Genomic DNA, 21,707 nt, shown 5'->3' on the forward strand with positions numbered 1-21,707 from the left:
AGCAGGGGGAGTGGGAGAGGAAGAAGCAGGCTCATAGTGGAGGAGCCTCATGTGGGGCTCAATCCCATAACGCCAGGATCATGCCCTGAGCCGAAGGCAGACGCTTAACGACTGCGCCACCCAAGCACCGCAGCTTTTGGGTACTTTTAACAAATCTTTGTCATTGTTTCTAAAGCACTTCCTTATTTTTTTGATTTTTTTTTTGTATTTTCTGTGCCCCCGCCCCAGAATCAGGCATTTTTCCAAGGAGCTCGTTCCTTTTATTGGAGAAATCAAGATCTGAACTCTAGGTGTGCTGATTGGTACTGGGTGAAACTGTTTCTAGACCCTGTCTGTGAACACATCTAAGAAATAAATGTATGTGTACCAATCCAGGCTCGTCATCTGCCTCACAGTATCCATATTTCTATATCTGTATGATATAGTCTCTATGACATGACTACATATATGAAAATTAATGAGCTAGCACTGATACTTTTTAGTCTAACCCAGGGTTCATTTTAGCCTTCCTACTCACCCCTTGCTTATTTTTAACTTCATAGGCAGACACTACATTATCTACAATATATGTATTCTTTTTGCCCTTGTGTATGTGTAAAGTAGTTTCAGAATTGCTAACCCCTGTGAGAATTTACCAACTAGAGTGAGTTCTTTCTGTTTTCAGCCTTCACGTCTCCAGTCAAAATGTTGTTTTTACAGAATTATTTAGGTCATCTCCTTTTCCCCCATTTTCTAACTTCAGATTCCGTGATACCTATATTTGTAAAAAAAAAAAAAAATCACTTGTCACGGTCTGCATTACATCTGTACCCGTTTGATTTTTTTTTCTTTATTTGAATAGTTACGTTCTCTCTTGGTGGTGTACAGCTCTGAGTCTCGATGAATGCATCATCATGGTACCATGTGCAACAATCCTATTACCATAAAAATTTCCCTTGGGTGACCAGTTCTTACTCAACCCCTGCTTTCTCCCCTAGCCCCTGACATCCACTGATTTGTTCTCTGTCCTATGATTTAGCCTTTTTGAGAATGTCAAAATAGATTGAATGATATAAAATACAGTTTTGAGGTTTGGCTTCTTTCACTTAAGCAAAAGTCACTTAAGATTTTTTCATATGGTAGTGTGAGGCATTAATTCATTCCTTTTTTTTATTACTGAATAGTATTCCATTTATAGATGTTTCACAGTTTATTCACCTATTGAAGGATATCTGAGCTTTTAGCTGTTTCGGTGATTATGAATAGATACTATAAACATTTGTGTTGAGGCTTTTGTGTTGACTTAGTTTTCCGTTCACTTGGGTAAATACACAGGAATAAGATCACTAGATTGTATGGTAAGTACATGTTTAAATTTATAAGAAATTGTAAAACTGTTTTCCAAAATGTTCGTATTATTTTGCATTCCCATCAGCAATGAATAAGAGGTGGTTTTTTTTTAAGATTTTATTTATTTGAGAGAGAGAGAGAGCACATGTGAGCACGAGTTGGGGGGAGGAAGAGGGTGAAGTAGAAGGAGAGGGAGAAGCGGACACCCCGCTGACCAGGGAGCCTGACTCGAGGCTAGATCCCAGTCCTGGGATCATGACCTGAGCCAAAGGCAGACGCTTAACCAACTGAGCCATGCAGGTGCTCCAATGAATAAGAGTTCTTGTTTCTCAAAATCCACAGTGGTAATTTGTATTTTTAGTGTTTGTCTGTTTGTTTTTCTATTCTAATAGGGTTGGAAAGGCCTTATGGCAGTTTAAATTTGCATTTCCTTATAAACAAATGTTGTACATGTTTTTCACATGCTTACGTGCTAGCCGTGAATCTTCTTTAGTAACATGTCACATCTTTTGTCTTTTTTAAAGTTGGATTGTTTATTTTATTTGTGTTTTTAAGAACTCTTTATATATTCTGATACAAATGCTTTGTCAGAAATGTGATTGGCACATTTTTTTTTTTTTTTACCAGTGCGTGGCTTGTCTTTTCAGTTTAACAGTATCTTACACAGAGCAAGAGATTTCAGTTTTCGTTAAAGTGCAGTTTATCAGTTTTTCCTTTTATGGACTGTGATTTTGGTGTAAAACTTAAAAATACTCTTTGCCTAAGCCAAGATCACAGAAATTTTCTCCCATCTGTTCATTGTGAAGTTTTAGAATTTTAAGTTTACCGAAGTCTAAAATCCACTCTGAGTTAATTTTTGCAGGAGGTGTGAAGTATAGGTTGGTGTTCTTTTTGTTTGTTTTCATTTTTTTGCATTTGAATGTTTAACTGATCCAGCACCATTTGTTGAAAAGACTATCCTTTCTCCCTGACTTGGCGTTGTACCTGTGTCAACAACCATATTTGTGTGGCTGTATTTTTGTTCCTGTATTCTGTTCCACTGATCTCTGTGTCCATCTTTTCACCAATACCACACTGTCTTTAATATTACTGGTTTAGAGTAAGTTCTGAAGGGAAGGATTAACACATAATATTGGTGTTAGAAGCCAGGAACATCATTTATTTGGATCTTCCTTAATTTCTTTCATCTGTGCTTATAGATTTCGGCATATAGATCCTATACATGTTTGTTAAGTTTACGTAAGTATTCTGGTTTTGGGCACTTTTAATATATATGTATATATATATATATATATATATATATATATTTAACAATATATTATGTGATATTTTAAATATTTACATTTCATTATTTCTTACAATATACTTTAATATACAATAATTGGATTGCTCTTTTTTTATTGTGTTTTAGGAACACTTCGAATGATTTAGATGCACATTTTTTTTTTTGGCAAATTCTTTATCAGATATGTGTTTAGCAAATATTTTCTCCTAATCTGTTGTCTTTTCATTTGCTTAGCACTGTCTTGCACACAGTAGATGTTTTTGATGTTAATAAAGTCCAACTTGCCCATTTTTTTTGTTTCATGGATGATACTTTCGTGTTGTATATAAAAATATATCACCAAAATCTCTTAGATTTTCACCTGTTTTCTTCTAGAAGTTTATGAGGTCTATGGTCCACTTTGAGTTAATTTGTGTGAAAAGTGTAAGTTTTATGTCTAGATTCATTTCTTTTGTATATGTTTGTCCTATTGTTCCAGCATTATTTGTTGAAAAACTATCTTTTCTCCATTAAATTGACTTTGCTCTTTTGTCAAAAATCAGTTGACTGCATTTGTGTTGTTTTCTATTCTGTTCTATTGATCTCTGTCTTTATATGCCAATACGTACTGTCAAAAATGAATTGGCCATGGATGTATGTGGTCATTTCTAGACCTTCCATTCTATTCATTATTCTATATGTCTATTCTTAAAGCAGCACCACAGTTTTTTTTCTTTTCTGTAGCTGTGTAGTAGGTTTAGAAATCATGAGGTGTGACTTATTCAACTTTGTTCATTTTCAGCATTGCTTTGGCTATTTGAGATGCTTCATATTTCCTTATGAATTTGAGGATTGGTTTTTTTCATTTCTGCAAAATGGCTGTTGGAATTTTGATGGGTAGTGCATTGAATCTATAGATTGCTTTGAGTAATATTTCCATCTTAACATTATGTCTTCCATAGCATGAACATGGAATGTCTTTCCATTTATTTCAGTCTACTTCAATTCTTTCCGTAATGTTTTACAGATTTCAGTGTACAATTTCTTTATTTCCTTCTTAAGATTATTCCTAGGTATTCTTTTGTATGCTTTTGGAAATGGAATTTCCTAATTTCCTTTTCAGATTATTTATTGCTGCAGCATAGAAACACAAGCAATTTTTCAGTATTGATTTTGTATCTTTAAACAATCTAACTTATATACCAGGGCTAGTAGAGTGTGTGTGTTTGTGTGTGTTTGCTTGCTAGTATTTTGTTGAGGATTTTTATAACTATACTGATAATTTTCATCTGTAGTTTTCCTTTGTGATGTCTTTGTTGTTTTGTTTTGAATACGGAGAATGCTTGCATCATAGAATAAGTGTTCTCCATAGTCTTATGGGAGAGTTGAGAAAGGATTGATGTTAATTATTCTTTTAAATATTTGGTTGAATTCTCTAGTAAAGCCATCTGATCCTAAGCTCTTCTTTGTTGAGGGGTTTTTCATTTCTGATTCAATCTCTATTTGTTATGGATCTGTTGAGCTTTTCTATTTCTTCTTGAGTTTTGGTAATTTATGTGTTTCTTGGTAAGAACATTGTTTTATATTTATCATTGGTGCATTTATCTTTTACCTTACATGAGAAACAGAAGAGTTACTAAAAAAAATACAGTGATACTGGTTTTTTATATTTACCTACATAGTTATCTTTATTAGTATTATTTCTTAATATGGTTTCAAGTTACTATCGAATGCCTAGTGCTCTTCCTTTTCATGCTAAAGGACGCCTTTTAGAATTTTTTAGAGGTCAAGTGCACACTGACTTAGCTTGACTAAATTTTGGTCAGGCTTTGCTTCCTTTCACAAGCTCCTGAATTTTGTTTTGTTCCCAGGTCTGAGCAAGCGCCCTGAACAGCTCATCCCAAGGTTGCTGACCACAGTGGGAACATTTCACGTCAGACTACCTCCCCCACTCACTTGCCCAGTTTCTTCTCAAAAGTTCCTGCTGACCCATATTAGTCCACCCTCTGAAAGTCTTTTTCTAAAGTGTATTTACTTATTTAAGTAATCTCTACACCAAACATGGGGCTCGAACTCACAACCCTGAGATCAAGAGTCACACACACCCCCAACTGAGCCAGCCAGGCGACCCAAAGAAGCCTTTTTGTATTTGATTTTGAGATGCTTTCAGATCCTGAAGTCAGAGCATTGTTCCTATTGCAACAATCTTTTTGAAATGTTTCTCCTTACCGAAGTCTGGATTTATTTTTATATTTGAAGGTCCCAGTTGCTTACCTTCTTCACTGCTGAAATGCTATTATTTTATCCATTGTTTATTTTGAACCTGTATTACTATTTTATTGCTAGCATTTCCTAGTATCTAATTCGTTTAGCTTTCTAGTATTTAGGGTACCCTTTCTACTTCTATTCATAACGCACATTGATTTACATTTTTGCCTCCTGTGGTCGCTTGGCGTTCAAAAGGCACACTGGTTGTGAAACGATTTCTTTGAGGTACTGAAAAAATTCAGAGCTGCATACAGAAGCGACAACCCCATGCCAGAATCTCTGAATTGCTAAAGAAACAACGTTTCTGAAATTCTCCCAAGTCCTGGGCGAGCAGGCTTATGGGAACTGAAGTCCGGAAGTTTGTGAACCCGCCGGACGTGGTCATGGGAGCCGGTCTTCTGCGGCTCCTTCTGCGCATGTGCAGTACCTCGCAGGCTCCTCTAGATGTTCCGGCGTGCTGTGGGAGACGGTCCGGAACCTCCAGGGTTCTGGAGGGCTACATGCTGCTCTGGGAACTCGTGCGGCCCGAGTGGGAAGGTGGGCGAGGCCAGAGGGTTGAGGAGATCCAAGAGGGTCCCTGCGTGGCTCCAGGAAGCGGGTGGGGGCGACGGTGCCCGGCAGTAGGGAAGAGGCCCGCGGACCCCGGCGGGACCCTCGGCTGTTCTATCCGAGAGACTGGGTACGAAGAGGCGTTGGCCGGGTGGAGGACCACGGGACGGGAGAGTCTCTATTAGAGGGAGGTAGGGAGGCGGGGACTGGGTACCCCGGGGAGGATGCAGACTCCCGTGGATGCCCGGGCGTGGTTTGTGCGGCTGCGGGAGGAGAGCGCGTTGCGCATGCGCGATGGCTGCACTCGGTCGTGGAAGGTCCGGAGTTCAGCGGGTGCTTTGATTCGTGCAGGGCTGAACAGGATATAAAAAAAGTGCCATCTGGGAAGGATAACCTAGGTGAGATTTTATGTCTGTAAAACTGAAGATAGTAATAACACCTGCCTCGTGGGGTTGTTCAGAGGATTAAATACTGTAGCTCAGTGCCTAGCAGTAAATATTAGCCTGCTGTTGTTAATAGGCTTATTCTTATCACTCGATACTTTATGTTTACAATCTCTCACTTAGGGCGGTATAGCTCTCCCTGCTGTAAGAAATTAGAAAACTGAGACGGAGAAGAACGTTATATACCCTGTGGGCACAACATTTGCAGATAAAGTAGAAGAAAATCTTATTTTTTTAAATGTTATTTTTTTAAAGATTTTATTTATTTATTTGAGAGAGGGAAAGAGAATGAGCGGGGCGGGGAGAGGGAGAGGGAGAAGCAGGCTCCCCGCTGAGCAGGGAGCCCAATGAGGGGCTCAACTGAGCAGGGCTTGATCCCAGGACCTTGAGATCATGACCTGAGCCGAAGGCAGCTGTTTAACCGACTGAGCCAGCCAGGCGCCCCACTAGAAGACAATTTTAGTTATTTCTCCAAATGTCATGATCTTTGCAGCTTACTGTCTTGGTTATAAAAGCCAGCATTGCATCCTACACAGCACTTAGCAGAAATAATCTTTGAAGAAATGATTTGAACGATGAATCTTACATGTAGTAGTTCTGTTTCGGGGATTTCTAGATGTCTTCAGAGCCTTTGATAGAGACAGCATAGTCTCTCTCAACTGAGTTAGTTTTGTAACAGTTCTCAGCAGCTTTGATTTGAGTTTATTGAAGAAATAACAAATACATTTGAACTATGAGCCTGGGTGACAGTTGCAGTTAAAATGAATTTACCCCTCAGGTGCATTTCTCTAATACTTTAGAACAGAGCACCTCTTGTAAAGTAAGAAGGAGGAATCTCTAAGTGCATAATGTTTGGTGGAGAGAACCATCCCACTGTTTGAGATTTTGTTGTTGTTTTAAAGTAGGTTCAGTGTGGGACTTGAGCTCATGACCTGAGCTGAGCTGAGTCAGTCGCTTAACTGACCGAACCCCCCGGCACCTCTTGAATGAGTTTTGAGCACAGTCAGTGTAGTTCCCAGAGAGGAGCAGATCCTAGGTTTTCACAGCCTGTTCAGAATGAGTGAGATTTGAGAATGTTACCACATTCAGAAGCTTTCTCAGGCTGCCTGATGGAGGGAAGCCTGGACCAGGGCAGCTGGGCTAAAAGGAGTGAAGGACCATCAGGTGACACAGGAACTAGAACTTCACTGGAGGCGTTCCAGGGATATGTGGGAAAGGGCCTTAAAACTAGATGTGAGTCAATTTTGTCTCACCAATCCCAGTTCAACCCCCACTCCATTTTTCTTTCACTCCTCCCAGATTCTGAGCTATTCTCACACAATGAATCTGGCATTTAAAGATGTGCTGATGAGTTCTCTATAGGACAGCAGTACAGGAAGAGTTTGTTTTTCTTCTTGCAAGTTGAGGAGAAATTGGTGCTGAGAGTCTAAGTGAGTTTTCCTGGGTTTGTGTTGGGCCAGAGCCCAGAGGAGATGTTGAGTTCCCCCACCCCAGTCGGTGCTGCCCACATCATCACTGGTAAAACACATTCCTTGAAACACAGCCATTTGAGAAATTGCACGTGCTTTAGAAAAACAATTAAAAAGTACCTTTACCTGAAAGTGCTTCCATCCTTTTTTCCATAGCTTTGGTTGTGTTCTCTAACTTGAGGAGTAGGCAAGGAAATATACATGTAACAACTTTTGTTGTACGACCTTTGCTGAAGGTCTAGTGTTCCTTCATTTAGTGTATTGTAATTGGCTTATTAACCAATTTTCTCATTTTTAAAATGTCTTTGAAACAGAACAAAGGGGTACAGACACAGTTTAAAAATGTCCTAGATAACAGTTCCATTCACCCAGTGAAAAATTGCACACCCAAGGTCTGCATGGCCAAATCACAGTTGCACACAGATGTGTGGGTGCTTTATCGTATGTCCTTTCCGGCCCCTTCTGCAAGGTGAAAAGGATATTCTCCCACAGAGAGGCATTTCACCGTGGTGATGTTTGCAGCTTTTTAAGAAGGCAAGTCCAGGAACTGCAAGGCAGTCTGTACCTCTAATGACTTCATTCCTCTTTTTCTATCCCAGCTCTGCCTTCAGAGATTTCTACATTTTTCCAAGAGAGACCAGCAAAATATGAAGAAGTCCTATGTGAGTTGGTGTTGAGGTCATTTTCTGCTTTGTTTTATAATGGATCTTAGTAGGCTAATGACTCCTATATTTAAAATGGAAAAGTAGAAATAGATAAAATGAACCTAAGGGAAACAGCATGACACAGTGGTTCTCAGACTTTGGTGTGCATCATATTGAAACTGGGAAGTTTGTTTAACCATAAACTAGGGCCTGAGACTTTTCGTTTTGAGCAAGGCTGCAGGTGATGTTGAGGTCTGTAGACGAGAAGCATTGGATTAGCAGATCAATAGGGCAACGTTGGCAAGGGATACACACACACACACACACACACACACACACACAGATCATAGGAAGTTAGATGGTTATCAAACTTAACTTGCAGATATTTCTTTTTTTTTTTTTTAAAGATTTTATTTATTTATTCGACAGAGATAGAGACAGCCAGCAAGAGAGGGAACACAAGCAGGGGGAGTGGGAGAGGAAGAAGCAGGCTCATAGCAGAGGAGCCTGATGTGGGGCTTGATCCCATAACGCCGGGATCACGCCCTGAGCCGAAGGCAGACGCTTAACCGCTGTGCCACCCAGGCGCCCCAACTTGCAGATATTTCTGACCTTTTAGCCATGACTTGCCCACCACCCCCCCATCCCCCAAAATAAAACACACATATAGAGCATCCAGATTCCTTTTGGACTTAAAGACTTTGGCATTGAAAGCTGAATAAAAAACCTTCGTGTCTGTTTATATAAATGATGAACAACCTCTGGTGGCAAACCATGAACTAAATGCCTGTAATTATGCTTCAGTGGAAGCAAAAGACAGAGTACCAAGCAGAACCCAGTTAATGATGTTTTTTAGGAGAATGTGTTACTGGAGCCCATGTAGACAGCTTTCCCATGGTCTTGGTTTGTTTTGTTTTCCTTTGATAAAACCTAGAACTTCTATAGAATAAAATGACTGCATGTCCTTAAAATAACTCCAAAATTCACAGACCCTGGCAACTACTAATCTACTTTCTGTCAGTGTGGACTTGCCTCTTCTGGATCTTTTCTATGAATATAATCGTGCATATATGTATTTTTGTGTGTCTTCCTTCACTTAGTATAATGTTTTTATTTTTTTATTTTATTTTTTTTAAGATTTTATTTATTTATTCGACAGAGATAGAGACAGCCAGCGAGAGAGGGAACACAAGCAGGGGGAGTGGGAGAGGAAGAAGCAGGCTCATAGCGGAGAAGCCTGATGTGGGGCTCGATCCTGTAACGCCAGGATCACACCCTGAGCCGAAGGCAGACGCTTAACCGCTGTGCCACCCAGGCGCCCCAGTATAATGTTTTTAAAGTTCCTCTGTATTGGAGCATGTTACAGACTTTGTTCTTTTTCTTTTCCGGCTTTATTAAGGTGTATTTGACAAAACTGAGCTATGTAGTGAACATCGTGATGACTTTGAGATTTGTATACATTGTGAGAGGATTCCTCCTGTCTAATCTAACACATCCATCACCTCACATATTTCTTTGTTGTTTGTTGTTATTTTTTGGTGAGAACATTTAAGTTCTGCTCTCAGCAAATTTTAATTGTATCACACAGTGATATCAACTGTAGTCACCATGTTATACATTAGATCCTCAGACCTTCATTTTGTAGCTGAATGTCTGTACCTTTTTACCAAGACTTCATTCCTTTTTATTGCTGAAGTATATTCCACTGTATAAAAAGACCACATTCTGTTTATCCACTTATTAGTTAATGAACATTTGGCTTGTTGCTGCCTTACCACTATTCTGAATAGTGCTGCTCTGGACATTCATGTGCAAATTTTGCTTGAATACATGTCTTTGGTTCTTCTGTGTATTTACTGAGAAGTGAAAATGCTGGGTCATACACTAGTTGTAGTTTTAACTTACTGAGGAATGGCCAAACTGTTTTTCGCAATGCCTGCACAATTTTATATTTCCACCAACAGTGTATGAGAGTTTGCTTCTCATTGTTGACAATGCTTGTCTTTTTATGACAGCCATCCTAGTGGGCCTGAAGTAGTATCTCACTGTGGTTTTGATTTGCTTTTCCCTAATGACTAATGAGTACCTCTTCATGTGCTTGTTGGATATTTGTATATCTGCTTTGCAGACATGCCCATTCAAATCCTTGGCCTATTTTTAAATTGGATTTCTTGTAAAAGTATTTTGGATACTAGACTTTTATCAGACATATGATTTCCAAATATTTGTTCCCATTCTGTGAGTTGTGTCTTTTCATTTTCTTGAAAGTATATCCTTTGATTCATAAAAGGTTTTAATTTGGTAAAGTCTGGTTTATCTCCTTTCCCTTGTTGCATTTGCCTTTGATGTCGTATCTGAGAATCCACTGTCAATTTAAGATCATGAAGATTCATACCTGTTTTCTTCTAAGATGTTGTAGTTTCTAGCTCTTACGTTTAGGTCTTTGATCTATTTTCAGTTAATTTGTATATATGATATGAGGAAGGGGTCCATTTTTATTCATTTGCATGTGGATATCTAGTTCTAGTACCATTTGCTGAAGAGACAGTTTTTTTCTCTCATTGAATGATCTTGGCACCCTTGTTGAGGATCAGTTGACTATAGATGTATGGGTTTATTTCTGGACTCTCAATTCTGTTCATTTGCTCTATATGTATATTATCATGCCAGTTCCATCCTGTTTCGATACTTTACCTTTGTAGCGAGTTTGAAGTCGACATGTGAGTTCTCCAATTTGTTCTCCTGAACAAATTCTTGACAAATTTGTCAAGATTGTTTTGGCTATTTTTTTTTTAAAGATTTATTCATTTGCTTTAGAGAGAGAGTGCACACAAGTGGGAGGGACAGGTACAGGGAGAGAGAATCTCAAGCAGACTCCATGCTGAGCACAGAGCCTGACATGGGGCTTGATCTCATGACCCCAAAATCATGACCTGAGCTGAAATCATGACCTGAGCCAAAATCAAGAGCCAGACACTTAACTGACCAAGGCACCAAGGCACCCCGTGTTTAAAATTTAATGTTGCATTTAGGATTTATGCAAATTGGTTAATATTTGATTCCTTTTAATATTGTTATGATAGCATACATTTTAGTTGTCCATTTCTTCTTATGTCATTTTGCTTAACATTATTATGTATAATTCTTCAGTGACCGTTTTATATTTTCTCTGCCTATATAAGAGCAAGCATTTCAAGCATTCCGTAGTGTACACACAATTAATATTGTTGGGTCCTAAAGACTAAGGACTTCCAATGTCACTTGGTACTGCCAAGTTGGTCTGAGTGACCATACAACTCACACCAGCTGTTGCATGATAGAACAGCTTTCTTTGCCTCCTTGTTGACAGTTGATACTGTTATTTCAAAATTATGGCCAGTCTCATGGACGATGAAAACCTCATTGTTCTGATTTGTATTTCTCTGATTATGGATAAGATTGGGCCTTTTGTTGATTTATATATTTTGTATATTTTTACATATTTTTCTGTAAATTTTGTTGTGTATTTCTTACTAATTTATAAATATCCTTTATGAGTTTTGTATAGTAGTCTTTGTTTTATTCATCAGTAAATATGTTCTCCAGGGTTTGTCTTCTCTTTCCACTTATATATATCATTGGTCATAGCAAAGTTTTACATTTTGATGTAGTCAGATTTGTGAATCTGTTTTTCATGGTTTTTGTTTTTATTCAGGCTTTTTCTTTTTGTTTTGTTTTTTCATCGTTGTGTTGTTTTTTGCAGTTCTTTTATCCTTCGGGTTATTCCCATTGTGATACATAGTCACATTCCTGTGTCTTGAATTTAGCAGATATTTCCTCTCTGAGGTGTACCATCAAATTCAGACGCAATTTGATTCATTTGTTTCATGTGCTCCTTGTTTTTAGGGTTTTGTTTTAATTTTGATAATTATTTTCATATAAATATAAAAAATATTTTTATATTTTTCTGAAGGTGGACTATGAATATAAAGCAAAGCATATTTAGAGATCAGTCTGGCCTCTGTCTCTGCCCCCTCTATCCTATTCCTTCCCTTACCCAGTGTGGGTGGCCATTTTTTTTAAGTATTTATTTTTTTATATTTTTTAAAGATTGTATTTATTTGACAGAGAAAGACACAGCCAGCGAGAGAGGGAACACAAGCAGGGGGCGTGGGAGAGGAAGAAGCAGGCTCCCAGCAGAGCAGGGAGCCGGATGTGGGGCTCGATCCCAGGATCCTGGTCTCACGCCCTGGGCCGAAGGCAGACGCTTAACGACTGAGCCACCCAGGCGCCCCTAAGTTTTTATTTTAATTCCAATTAATTATCATACAATTTTATATTTAAGATGTGCAGTATAGTGATTCTCATTTTATTATTTTTAATATAAGCAGGCCCATACATAGATCTTTGTGTGTCCCACATTTTACTTGATTTTCTCACTTAAACTTTGTTTTGTCACTTAATAATATATTATGGAGTTCACTCTGTAGCCCTACATTAGAGATATTCCTCAGTTCTTTTTCCAGTTCCTATCACTCCATGGTGTGAGTATACCATAACACATTCAGCCAGTTCCTTGCTAATCAATATTTGGGTTGTTTTTAGTCTTTTGTAAATATAAATAGTGATATAGCCTTGTCCCTACACCTCCTCTTTCTTTGGCCTCTTTCTTGTGGTTGGTTCCCAGAAGTGGGAACAGACTCCCCGCTGAGCGGAGAGCCCAATGTGGGGCTCGATCCCAGGACTCTGAGATCATGACCCAAGACAAAGGCAGATGCCCAGCCAACTGAGCCACCCAGGAGCTCCAGTTTTGTTCATTTTCTTATTACAACTTCATGCCTAAGTATTTTTACTTCAACTTTTACATTTTACAAAGTTAAAAAGTACAAGCATTTTCCCCACATATTTTCTTTATCTGTGATATACCCCTGTTTGTACCTAAAGTGTCCTTTAAACTTTGTTGGTTTTAGCATCCAATCAAAGATCGTGCCCTTGTATTTTTTCATATTATGGACTTTTTTTTTTTTAAGCCCTGGACACATGTCTTGTTGAGTAGTTGTTCTTGAACTTAACTACGCTTTAGAATCATCTGGAACTCTTTGAATATTCCTGTACTGAGACTACACTCCATACCAGTTAAGTCAGAGACTCTGGGGGTGACACCTGGCAGTGTGCAGCCGTGTTGAGAAGCATGACTGTAGAATGCCCCCATGTCTGTGTTGAGTGATCTGTTTTTCCTCATGTTTAGATTCAGAATATCTATTTTTATTAGGCTCATTTATTGTGTACTGCTTGAATGGTCTGACTGTACCATTATTGATAATACCACCAAATATCTCCACTTGAGAAGTAGACTTTCTTTTCTCCTTTTGTAAACTAATAATCTGTTGGGTGAAACTTGGAGACTGTGTGAACATTTTCATTCCCAATGACCTTTCATCCAGTGGTTGACTGTTTAAGTTGAGCACCTTTTACTGTGTTTATTGGCCATAGATCTTTTCTCTTGTGAAGTCATTGTTAGGTCCTTTTTCCACTTTTCCATTAGATTGTGGTGTTCATGTTGATTTTAGAAGTTTTTTTCTATGTTCTGGATATAATCCCTTTATCATTTCAATATGTTGCCAACTTTTTCTGCTTTCTGATTTGCTTTTTTTAAACTAATGGTTTCCTTTTGATTAATTGAAGTTCTTAATTTTAATGTCATCCAGTTTATTTCAGTCTTTTCCTTTATGATTAGTGCTTTTGGTGTCTTGCTTAAAATTTTCTTCACAGATTGTAAAGACAGTTTTTTGTGTTATCTTCTGGAAGTTTTACTGATCACATTTTAACCTATAATCCATCTAGAATTGATTTTCACATATTACGTGAGTTTGAAATCAAATTTGTTTTTTTCGTGTCCTTTTCTCACTGCACTACTGTAAACACTTTTTTTATAAACCAGGCGTCCATGTTTGTGGGTCAGTTTCTAGACTATAAATTTAGTTCCATTGATCTTTCAGTTTATTCTTTTACTGATAGCACACTCTTAAATTACTCTAACTTCAGAATAAATCTATATCCACTAGTACATCAGTTTTCTACTTCATAATAAGTTACCTCAGATTTTACAGGTAAGAACAACACACATTTATTATCTCACAGTTTTTGTGGATCAGGTGTCTAGAAATAGGTTAACTAGGTTCTCTTAGGCATAACGCTGCAGTCAGGGTGTCGTCTGGGACTCCTTATCTGAGGTTTGGTTGGGTTCCCTTCTGTACATATGTGGCAGAATTTATTTCTGCACAGCTGTAGAACTCACGGTAGCTTGCTGCTTCTTTGAGGTCAATAGAAGAGTGTCTCTGATATTTTTATCTTCTTTGAAAGACTCACATGATTAGGTCAGGCCCACCCACGTCAATCTCCCTTATAGACCAAAATCAACTGATTAAGGGATCTTAATTATACTTGCAAAATCTGTTTTGCCATAGAATGTAACATAATCACAGGGACATAAGTGTCTTCCACTTACGAGGAGTTTATATTAGGGTGTTGGATCCACTGGAGGTCATCTTTTAGATTCTTTATACCACAATTAGTAGGAAGTTATCCATTTTGTTCTCCAAGATGGGTTTCATTATTCTTGACCATCTGAGTTTCTATCTAATTTTGAGAATCAACTTACCAGTTTCCACAAAAATATCTGCTAAGATTTTAATTCTGATTGTCTTGAATTCATAGGCCAATTTGTGGAGAAATTAGATTTTTTATAATACTGAATTGTCCAAACCATGAATGTATTGTATTCCTTCATTTATTTAGGTATTCTTTGTTTTTTCACAATAATACTTTATACATTTCTGGATAATAGTTTATTCTTTTTCCTATTACCCAGTTTTTAGTTTGTGGCATGAGTATTGATTAGCTGTTTGTTTTGATAACCTGGGAATGACATGTCTCTGTTTCTGCTTGCAATATTTTCCACAGTGGTCATCTCTTAGTGGGTGGCGTATAACCTAGGAACTGTACAAGACAGTCTGTTCAGTTATGGGAAGAAAATATTGGGGGGTCTCCCTGGGTTTATTTTAATCCATAAAAAGAAGAATGAAGAAATCTAATACACAGTAAAATGAATATAGATAGTAATATTGTACTACAGTTATGTAATGTGATAAATATAGCTACATTGGCAATCATTATAATATGTAAGCGTATCAGAGTTACACAATGTTACATGCCAAATTTATTCAGTTGAAAAAAATTAAAGTGACTTAGAAAAAATAATAATAAAGCAATGTATTGATTGGCATTCCAAAGTTACTATTTATATAAAAAGGTTTCCTAGATGGAAGAGTAACCAAAAGTTTTGGACACCCCTGTCCTACAGGAGTTATGTCCAGAGTTACTCAGTAACATATTCCCCAAAGACTACTCTAGCTCATTATGTGAACATAGGCCAACAGTACTTTCCTCTGTGTCACTTACTCCTTTAACTACGTTTTAGATATGTACATGGTTATGCCATTGCCCCAGGCTCATGAATGATACCCTATTACCAGTGAAACCCACCCTAATAGCAGGAAGAGAACTTTTCTTCCCTCTGTAACCTCCCTCTACTTTGCACATCTTTTTACCGTAGTAGCACGGTGTGCTGTGTGGTAGTTGGATGCTTAATGTTTGTGTCTGTTTGTCAGATTACATGCTCCTTGAGAACAGTGATACAGTTGTATTGGTTTTCACATTCGCAAAGAGTTCCTTATGGCATTTAGGCACATAACAGGACACCAGTAACTTACCACAGTGGTGAGGAATATCCATCATGCTTTCTCCTTCTCCAACCAAGTAAAAAAAGGAGACGTGTCAGAACACATTTTCTAATTGTGAATAGTGAATTCCATAACAATTTTCTGATGGCTTTTCCATGCCTTCCAATTGTGATTACTTACATTTGAACACAAATGTGCTGTTTCAGGGATCCTTGTCATTTGAGGATGTGACTGTGGGCTTCACCCAGGAGGAGTGGCAGCACCTGGACCCTGCGCAGAGGTCCCTGTACAGGGATGTGATGCTGGAGAACTATAGCCACCTTGTCTCACTGGGTAGGGATTGTTTTCCTTGTAGACTGCTAGTATGCACTTCTTTTCTTGGTTTGACACCTGTAGATGCTTTGAGTTTAATGATATTTAGGCTTGAGATTCAAGTATTAAGCAGGATTGTTGAAACACCATAAAGAATGTTTTCTTCTTCAATGAAACATTGTAATTGGCCCTGGAAGCTTCATTTTCTGTCTTTTTCAAGGGCCCTGAAGCCCGAGAGCGTAGCCTAATTCCCATGTCATTTCCCAATTACAGGGTGTTGCATCCCTAAACCAGAAGTAATCTTGAAGTTGGAACAAGGAGAGCAGCCATGGATACTAGAGGAAGAGTCCCCAAGTCAGAGCTACCCAGGTGAGTTAGTATGTATTAAACAGGTGGACACCAGGTGACATGGTATGAATTGTTTTTATTCTCAAGTGTTTGCGTATATGTTCATTTTCACATTTAACAAATACTGAGTACCTGCTGTGCCTCACTCAAGTTTTAGGTGCTGAACACATCAGCAAACTAAATTTGTTCCTGACCTCATGGACCTTACATTTCTGATAGGGAAAGATAAGAAATAAACAACAGTACATACATACACATACTTTATGTATAATATGTCAATAAAATAGCAAGGAAGTTATAGATTGAAAATAATGAAATGTAATACTTGAGAAGAGGAAGTTCAGGAAGGCATTTTGATGATATCACCTTGAATGAAATGAGGGTGAATATCATGGGGAGTCTTGATGGCAGAGGTGACACTAAGTGTGAGTCCACGACGGCAGGAATGTACTTGGTATTTTGGAGGACCCACAAGTATCACTGTGGATTGGGGGAGAGGAGTGAGCAGAGAGTGGTAAGAGCTGGCGTTGTAGAGGTCATGGAGCTCAAATTACGTAGGCCCATCGGGCTGTGGTAAAGACTTTGATTTTATTCTGAGTGAAGTGAGGTACCATTGGTATAATTTTACCTAGTATAAGTGACATATGCTTATTTATCTTTTAAATTTTCTTTCTGGTTGCTGGGCAGAGAAAATACTATAGGGGCAGAGGGATGAAAGTGAGACCATCAGGACAGTTTTTCAATCTATGAAAAGGTGATGATCGCTTACCCTTGGTTGGAAGTGGTGAAGAAGATTAAAAGTGATTGGCTTCTGGATATGTTTTGAAGATGGGACCTCTAAGAGTTGCTTTGAGTTGGTAAGGAATGTGAGAGAAAGCAAGCAGTCAAGAACAACTCCAAGAATTTCATCCAGGGCAGTTGGATGAATGGGTAGCAGGTCCCAAGATGGGGGATACTGGAGAGAAACAGTTTTGGAGGGGTTAGTAGGGGTTTAGATTGCATATACCAAATTTCAGGTGATTGTAAAATATACAGGTTCATATGGGAATAAGCATTTTACTGTATGAGCAGAGGTAGTTTAGGGAGGACCGCAGGTTGGAGATATTTATTTGGAAATTATCAACTTATGGTAGGATTTAAAGTTTTTAAATTTAGCATTTGAAGCTAAGGGATCAGGTAACCACCTGTCCCTAGAGGTAAGAATGAACAGATTTGAGAGGTCTGAACTAACGTTCAGAAGTCATGAAAATGAGAAGCAGCAGTTTGGGGATAAGGGGGAAACAGAGAGCGTGGTGTCCTGTAGCCAAGTTAAGACAGTTTTCAAAGACAAAATGAACTTCTTGAAGAAGGTATATAAAGTCAGCATTTTTTGTCTCTGCCTGCAAATCATCCAGAAGCATTAAGGAAAATGAGCAACACAATTTTCACTATACGACACTAGTGGATATCTGAAATCCCAAATCAGTACCAGTGTAAATGCAGCAAAGTTGATGAAAGGGTCAAGGAGCGTATGTATCAGCAGGTGGGTAGAAAACAAAAGCATTTCTGATGCTCACAGGGACTGGCAGTGCGCTTTTCATGAACGGAGCACATCCTCTGAGGCGGGAAACATAAGACTTACATGAACAACAGTGCCGTACGCGAGATAGCTGAGCTCCCTTGCAGACAGTTTGGTTCTGCAAAGCAGATGTAGTAAAGTGTAGAAGCACAAACCATATTTTTCAGTAGTCCTCTGTTTCTGTGATGATGCAAGAAAGGTGGTACCTTTGGGAAAACAACCTCACAGACACTTAAATGTGGAGAAATAATCTTATATGCCATCTTAGTGGATACTCCTAGGACCCAGAATTTGCAGCAAAAACTTACCTGATGACAGTTGGTCAGAATGTGCAGACCTTTTGCAAAAATGAGGGAAGCAGGGGAGTAAGGCTGGTTAGGAGGAGGGGAAGATTCAAGGGGGTGATTACCTCGGTAACTATAGCTCTGTAATTAGCACATCTGATTGCTCCGACCAGCAGGGTGTTTTCTGAGTGTTGATGTGAACCATTGTGTGCCAGAACAGCTGGTTAGAAAGGGGGAAGGGAAATGAAACTAGCTCTTGTCTTGTTCCTCTCTCTCAGTAGATGAAACTGTTCTGTAGAGAGTTTTAACTACCTTTGTTTTCTGGATTGCGTCAGTTTGTCTGGGCAGATGCTGGGGAAGTCAGAGCCTCCCTGGGCCCAGTTCAGCCTCTTGGGCTTGTGGTTTCTATGAAGTCAGCTCAACACTCCACTTTCTTCAGTTTGGAGCTGCAGCAGTGCCAGCCCCAGGAACCTGACTCCGTGATTACCAGGAGAGCAAGCCATTGCTGAGGCTGCTCTGACAAGGAAGGCACATCTTACATCTTGGTTGATCTATAAACTGAGACCAGTACGTGTGTAAAACACTTGCTCATAATGAATTACCTCACTAGCCTAAGACATGATTCTGTTCCCTCGCCCAAATAAACCTTTTGCTGTTCCTTAAAAAGCTCACATCGTTTGAGCCCAAGCAATAGAAAAGGAACCAGCACAGAATGCGTACAAAACTACTGCAAGAAAGAAGGGTGAAAAAAGATCAGGAAGAAAGCTAGTTGGTGAATGAATTATCATCTGACCAAAGTAGTCATAAAGTAGATAAATTATGTGACCAAGTATTAAATCATGAATTTCCGAAGGGTGAACTAATTGAATTAGTTATCTCTGTGATACAAGAATTTAAGAAAGATATTAATAAGGGAATGGTGGGGTATCAAACTCAGAAAAAAATTACAACAGAAATTAAAATCACAGTAAAGAAAGTAAATTGGAGGAATCCCAAGGAAGATTGGGTACTGTCAAAATTCTGTTGAGAAAGAAATGAGAAATGTAAGCAAGAAGAAAATGAACTAAATTTTGAAGATTACATTAAAAAGAGAGTTCACATTCATACTATACATACAATTCATTCCCCAAAATAGAAAGGAAAGAAATAGAACAAATACTTAAAATATTTTAAGAGCAGTTTTTCTGGGGGAAGAAATGTATAATTGAATCTACATAAAAGAGCCAATCTTCATCAACATTAGGATATATTCTAATAAAGGGACTAGATTTCAAAAACAAATAGTCATTTTGACAACCAGCCAATACAAGAGAAAGTCCAACTAGCCTCAGACTTTTCCTAGTAAAATCTGTAGCTAAGAGCAGAGCAGTTTCTACAAAATCCTCAAGGTGTCACATTGAGAATATTATGCCTGGTTAAGAAGATATTCTTTAACAAATACAGCAAATCTTTTCTGAATAGATGAGAACTCTATGATCTTTGTTCCTAGAAGCCTCTATTAGAGAGTGGATATCAGGTAACGAAGGAATGGCATAAAGAAGCATGGTAAAAAGGCTGGTAGTGGGCCCTGAATTTAACTGAACAACCAATTTTATTTTTTTAAAGATTTGAGAAAGAGAGAGAGTGAGCATGGTGGGGAGAGGGAGAGAGAAACAGGCTCCGCACTGAGCATGGAGCCTGACAAGGGGCTCTGTCTCACAACCCTGCTATCAGGACCAGAGCTGAAACCAAGAGTCAGACAGTCAAGCGACTGCACCACCCTGGTGCCCCCGAAGAAGTAATTTTAAAGCAAATGTGGAAGCTAGATGACAGAAGAGATTGTACCAGTTGCAAATCTGGGCAACACAGAAAGGCTGTGTATCTATGTAGAGAAGAGGAGGCTAAAAATGGAGAGGGAAGAAGGTGTACAGATACAGTGGATTCTGTTGTAACATGATGTGTGTTCCACTGCTGCGTATAACGTGGTGTGCTGAAAATCGCAGGGCTAATGGGAAAAGGGGGTTTGGGATCTAATGCTCAAAAGCTTTGTCAGGGACACAATGAGAGGCAGCGTTGAAGTCTCCAGCTGTAATTTTGTATTTATTTCTCCTTTTGGTTCTATTGGTTTTTCCTTTATCAATTTAAAAAATTATGAAGTGTATAAATATTAGGATCTTTATGTCCTCTTGATGAATTGACCCCTTTATGATGATGTCTCTATTTCTGGTAGAACTTTTTGTTCAGAAGCCTACTCTGATATTAATACAGCTCGTCCACAAATCCTAGCTAAGCCATTTATGAGCTTAGACAAGTCACTTAGTTTCTATGAGCCTCTGTTTCCTCATTGTAAATTTAGGTAATATCTTTGTCACAATACTTGTGAGCATCAGATGAGGCAACATACAAATACACAGTGCCTTACTAAAATAGGCATTCAGGAAGTTTATACTTTTAACTAACATTTAACTGATGCCCTGCTGAAAGCCCAGGATGTATCAATGAATAAGAAAGCCAAGGACTCTGCTTTTGTGGAGCTTAGATTCAGGAGGGAGGTGTAGAGGTAAGGACCACAGAGGAAGAGAGGATTCTGATAAATCAATCCTATAATTTCAGGTCATGCTGAATGCTATTAAGGGTTTTAAAGACAAGAAAATGGGATGATGTGATAGAGGGTATTGGGGATAAGAGGACTGTTTCAGCCAGGTGGGCAAGGGTAGTGTCGTCAAGATTATATTTGAAAAGGACCTAAATTATGTGAAAAATCTTGACAGCAAAGATCCGTGAGAAGGGTATTCCTGAGAGAGGCAGGGATGCCCTGGGCAGGAGCACAGCTGACTCATTCAGTCAATAGCAAGATGGCTAGTGTGTTTCTAGCGTGGCAGGCACAGTGAGCCACAGCGTGAAACAAAGTTGGACACATCACTGTAAACTTGATCTTGAAGTTGTAGGCCATGCTGCAGAATTTGAATTTCATTAAAAAAAAAAGGGGGATCCATTGCAGTTTTTAGTAGTGAGAGAGACTATAATATAACAAAAAAAAATTTTTTTTTTATCTTTGCCTGTGATTCCTGGCACACAGCTACTAAAACCATTGGAGTCTCTGGCGTGCAAAGTGTCTTTTGTATACTGAGATAATGGGTGGCTGGGGGCCACTAGGTCACTTCAGCATGGGGGTGGCCACACCAGTGGCCAGTGATTTAATCAATCAAGCCTAGGTAATGAAGCCTCTGTAAGAGCCTCTAAGCAACAGTTTGGGGAACTTCGAGTAGTGTGCTCCGGAGAGGGTGTGGGAGTTCCACGCACCACACACATCCCGAAACCTTGCCTATATATCTTTTCCATTTGGCTGCTCCAGAATTGAATCCTTTATAATAAATTAGTAATATATAAGTAAATTGTTTTTCTGAGCTTTGTGAGCTTTTCTAGTGGATTATCACTGGCTAGTCATGGGAACCCACAGTTCATAGTTAGTCAGAAGGCAAAAAAAAGAAAAAAACATACATAGCACCTCCAGCTTTCTTGTAGTGTTTACGTGGTAT

General features: G+C 38.8%; 1 protein-coding gene across 8 annotated transcripts in view; it reads left to right on the top strand.

Moving 5' to 3' along the window:
- The window catches only part of LOC103661949 (zinc finger protein 33B-like), a 31,618-nt gene that overhangs the window by 2,121 nt on the left and 7,790 nt on the right, over positions 1 to 21,707 (top strand). The window contains exons 1-4 of one of the 8 annotated variants that reach the window (XM_040624748.1): positions 5,269 to 5,398; positions 7,922 to 7,984; positions 15,894 to 16,020; positions 16,273 to 16,368. In XM_040624748.1, the coding sequence (XP_040480682.1) occupies positions 5,306 to 5,398; positions 7,922 to 7,984; positions 15,894 to 16,020; positions 16,273 to 16,368 (379 nt within the window). In that variant the 5' untranslated portion in view covers positions 5,269 to 5,305. Of the gene's footprint in view, positions 1 to 5,184; positions 5,541 to 5,691; positions 5,809 to 7,921; positions 7,985 to 15,893; positions 16,021 to 16,272; positions 16,369 to 21,707 lie in introns of those variants that run through there. The other 7 variants (XM_040624752.1, XM_008689629.2, XM_040624754.1 and 4 more) reach the window with 7 other exon arrangements.

This window comes from Ursus maritimus, unplaced genomic scaffold, assembly GCF_017311325.1.
Source record: "Ursus maritimus isolate PB19 unplaced genomic scaffold, ASM1731132v1 scaffold_7, whole genome shotgun sequence".
Taxonomy (NCBI): Eukaryota; Metazoa; Chordata; class Mammalia; order Carnivora; family Ursidae; genus Ursus; species Ursus maritimus.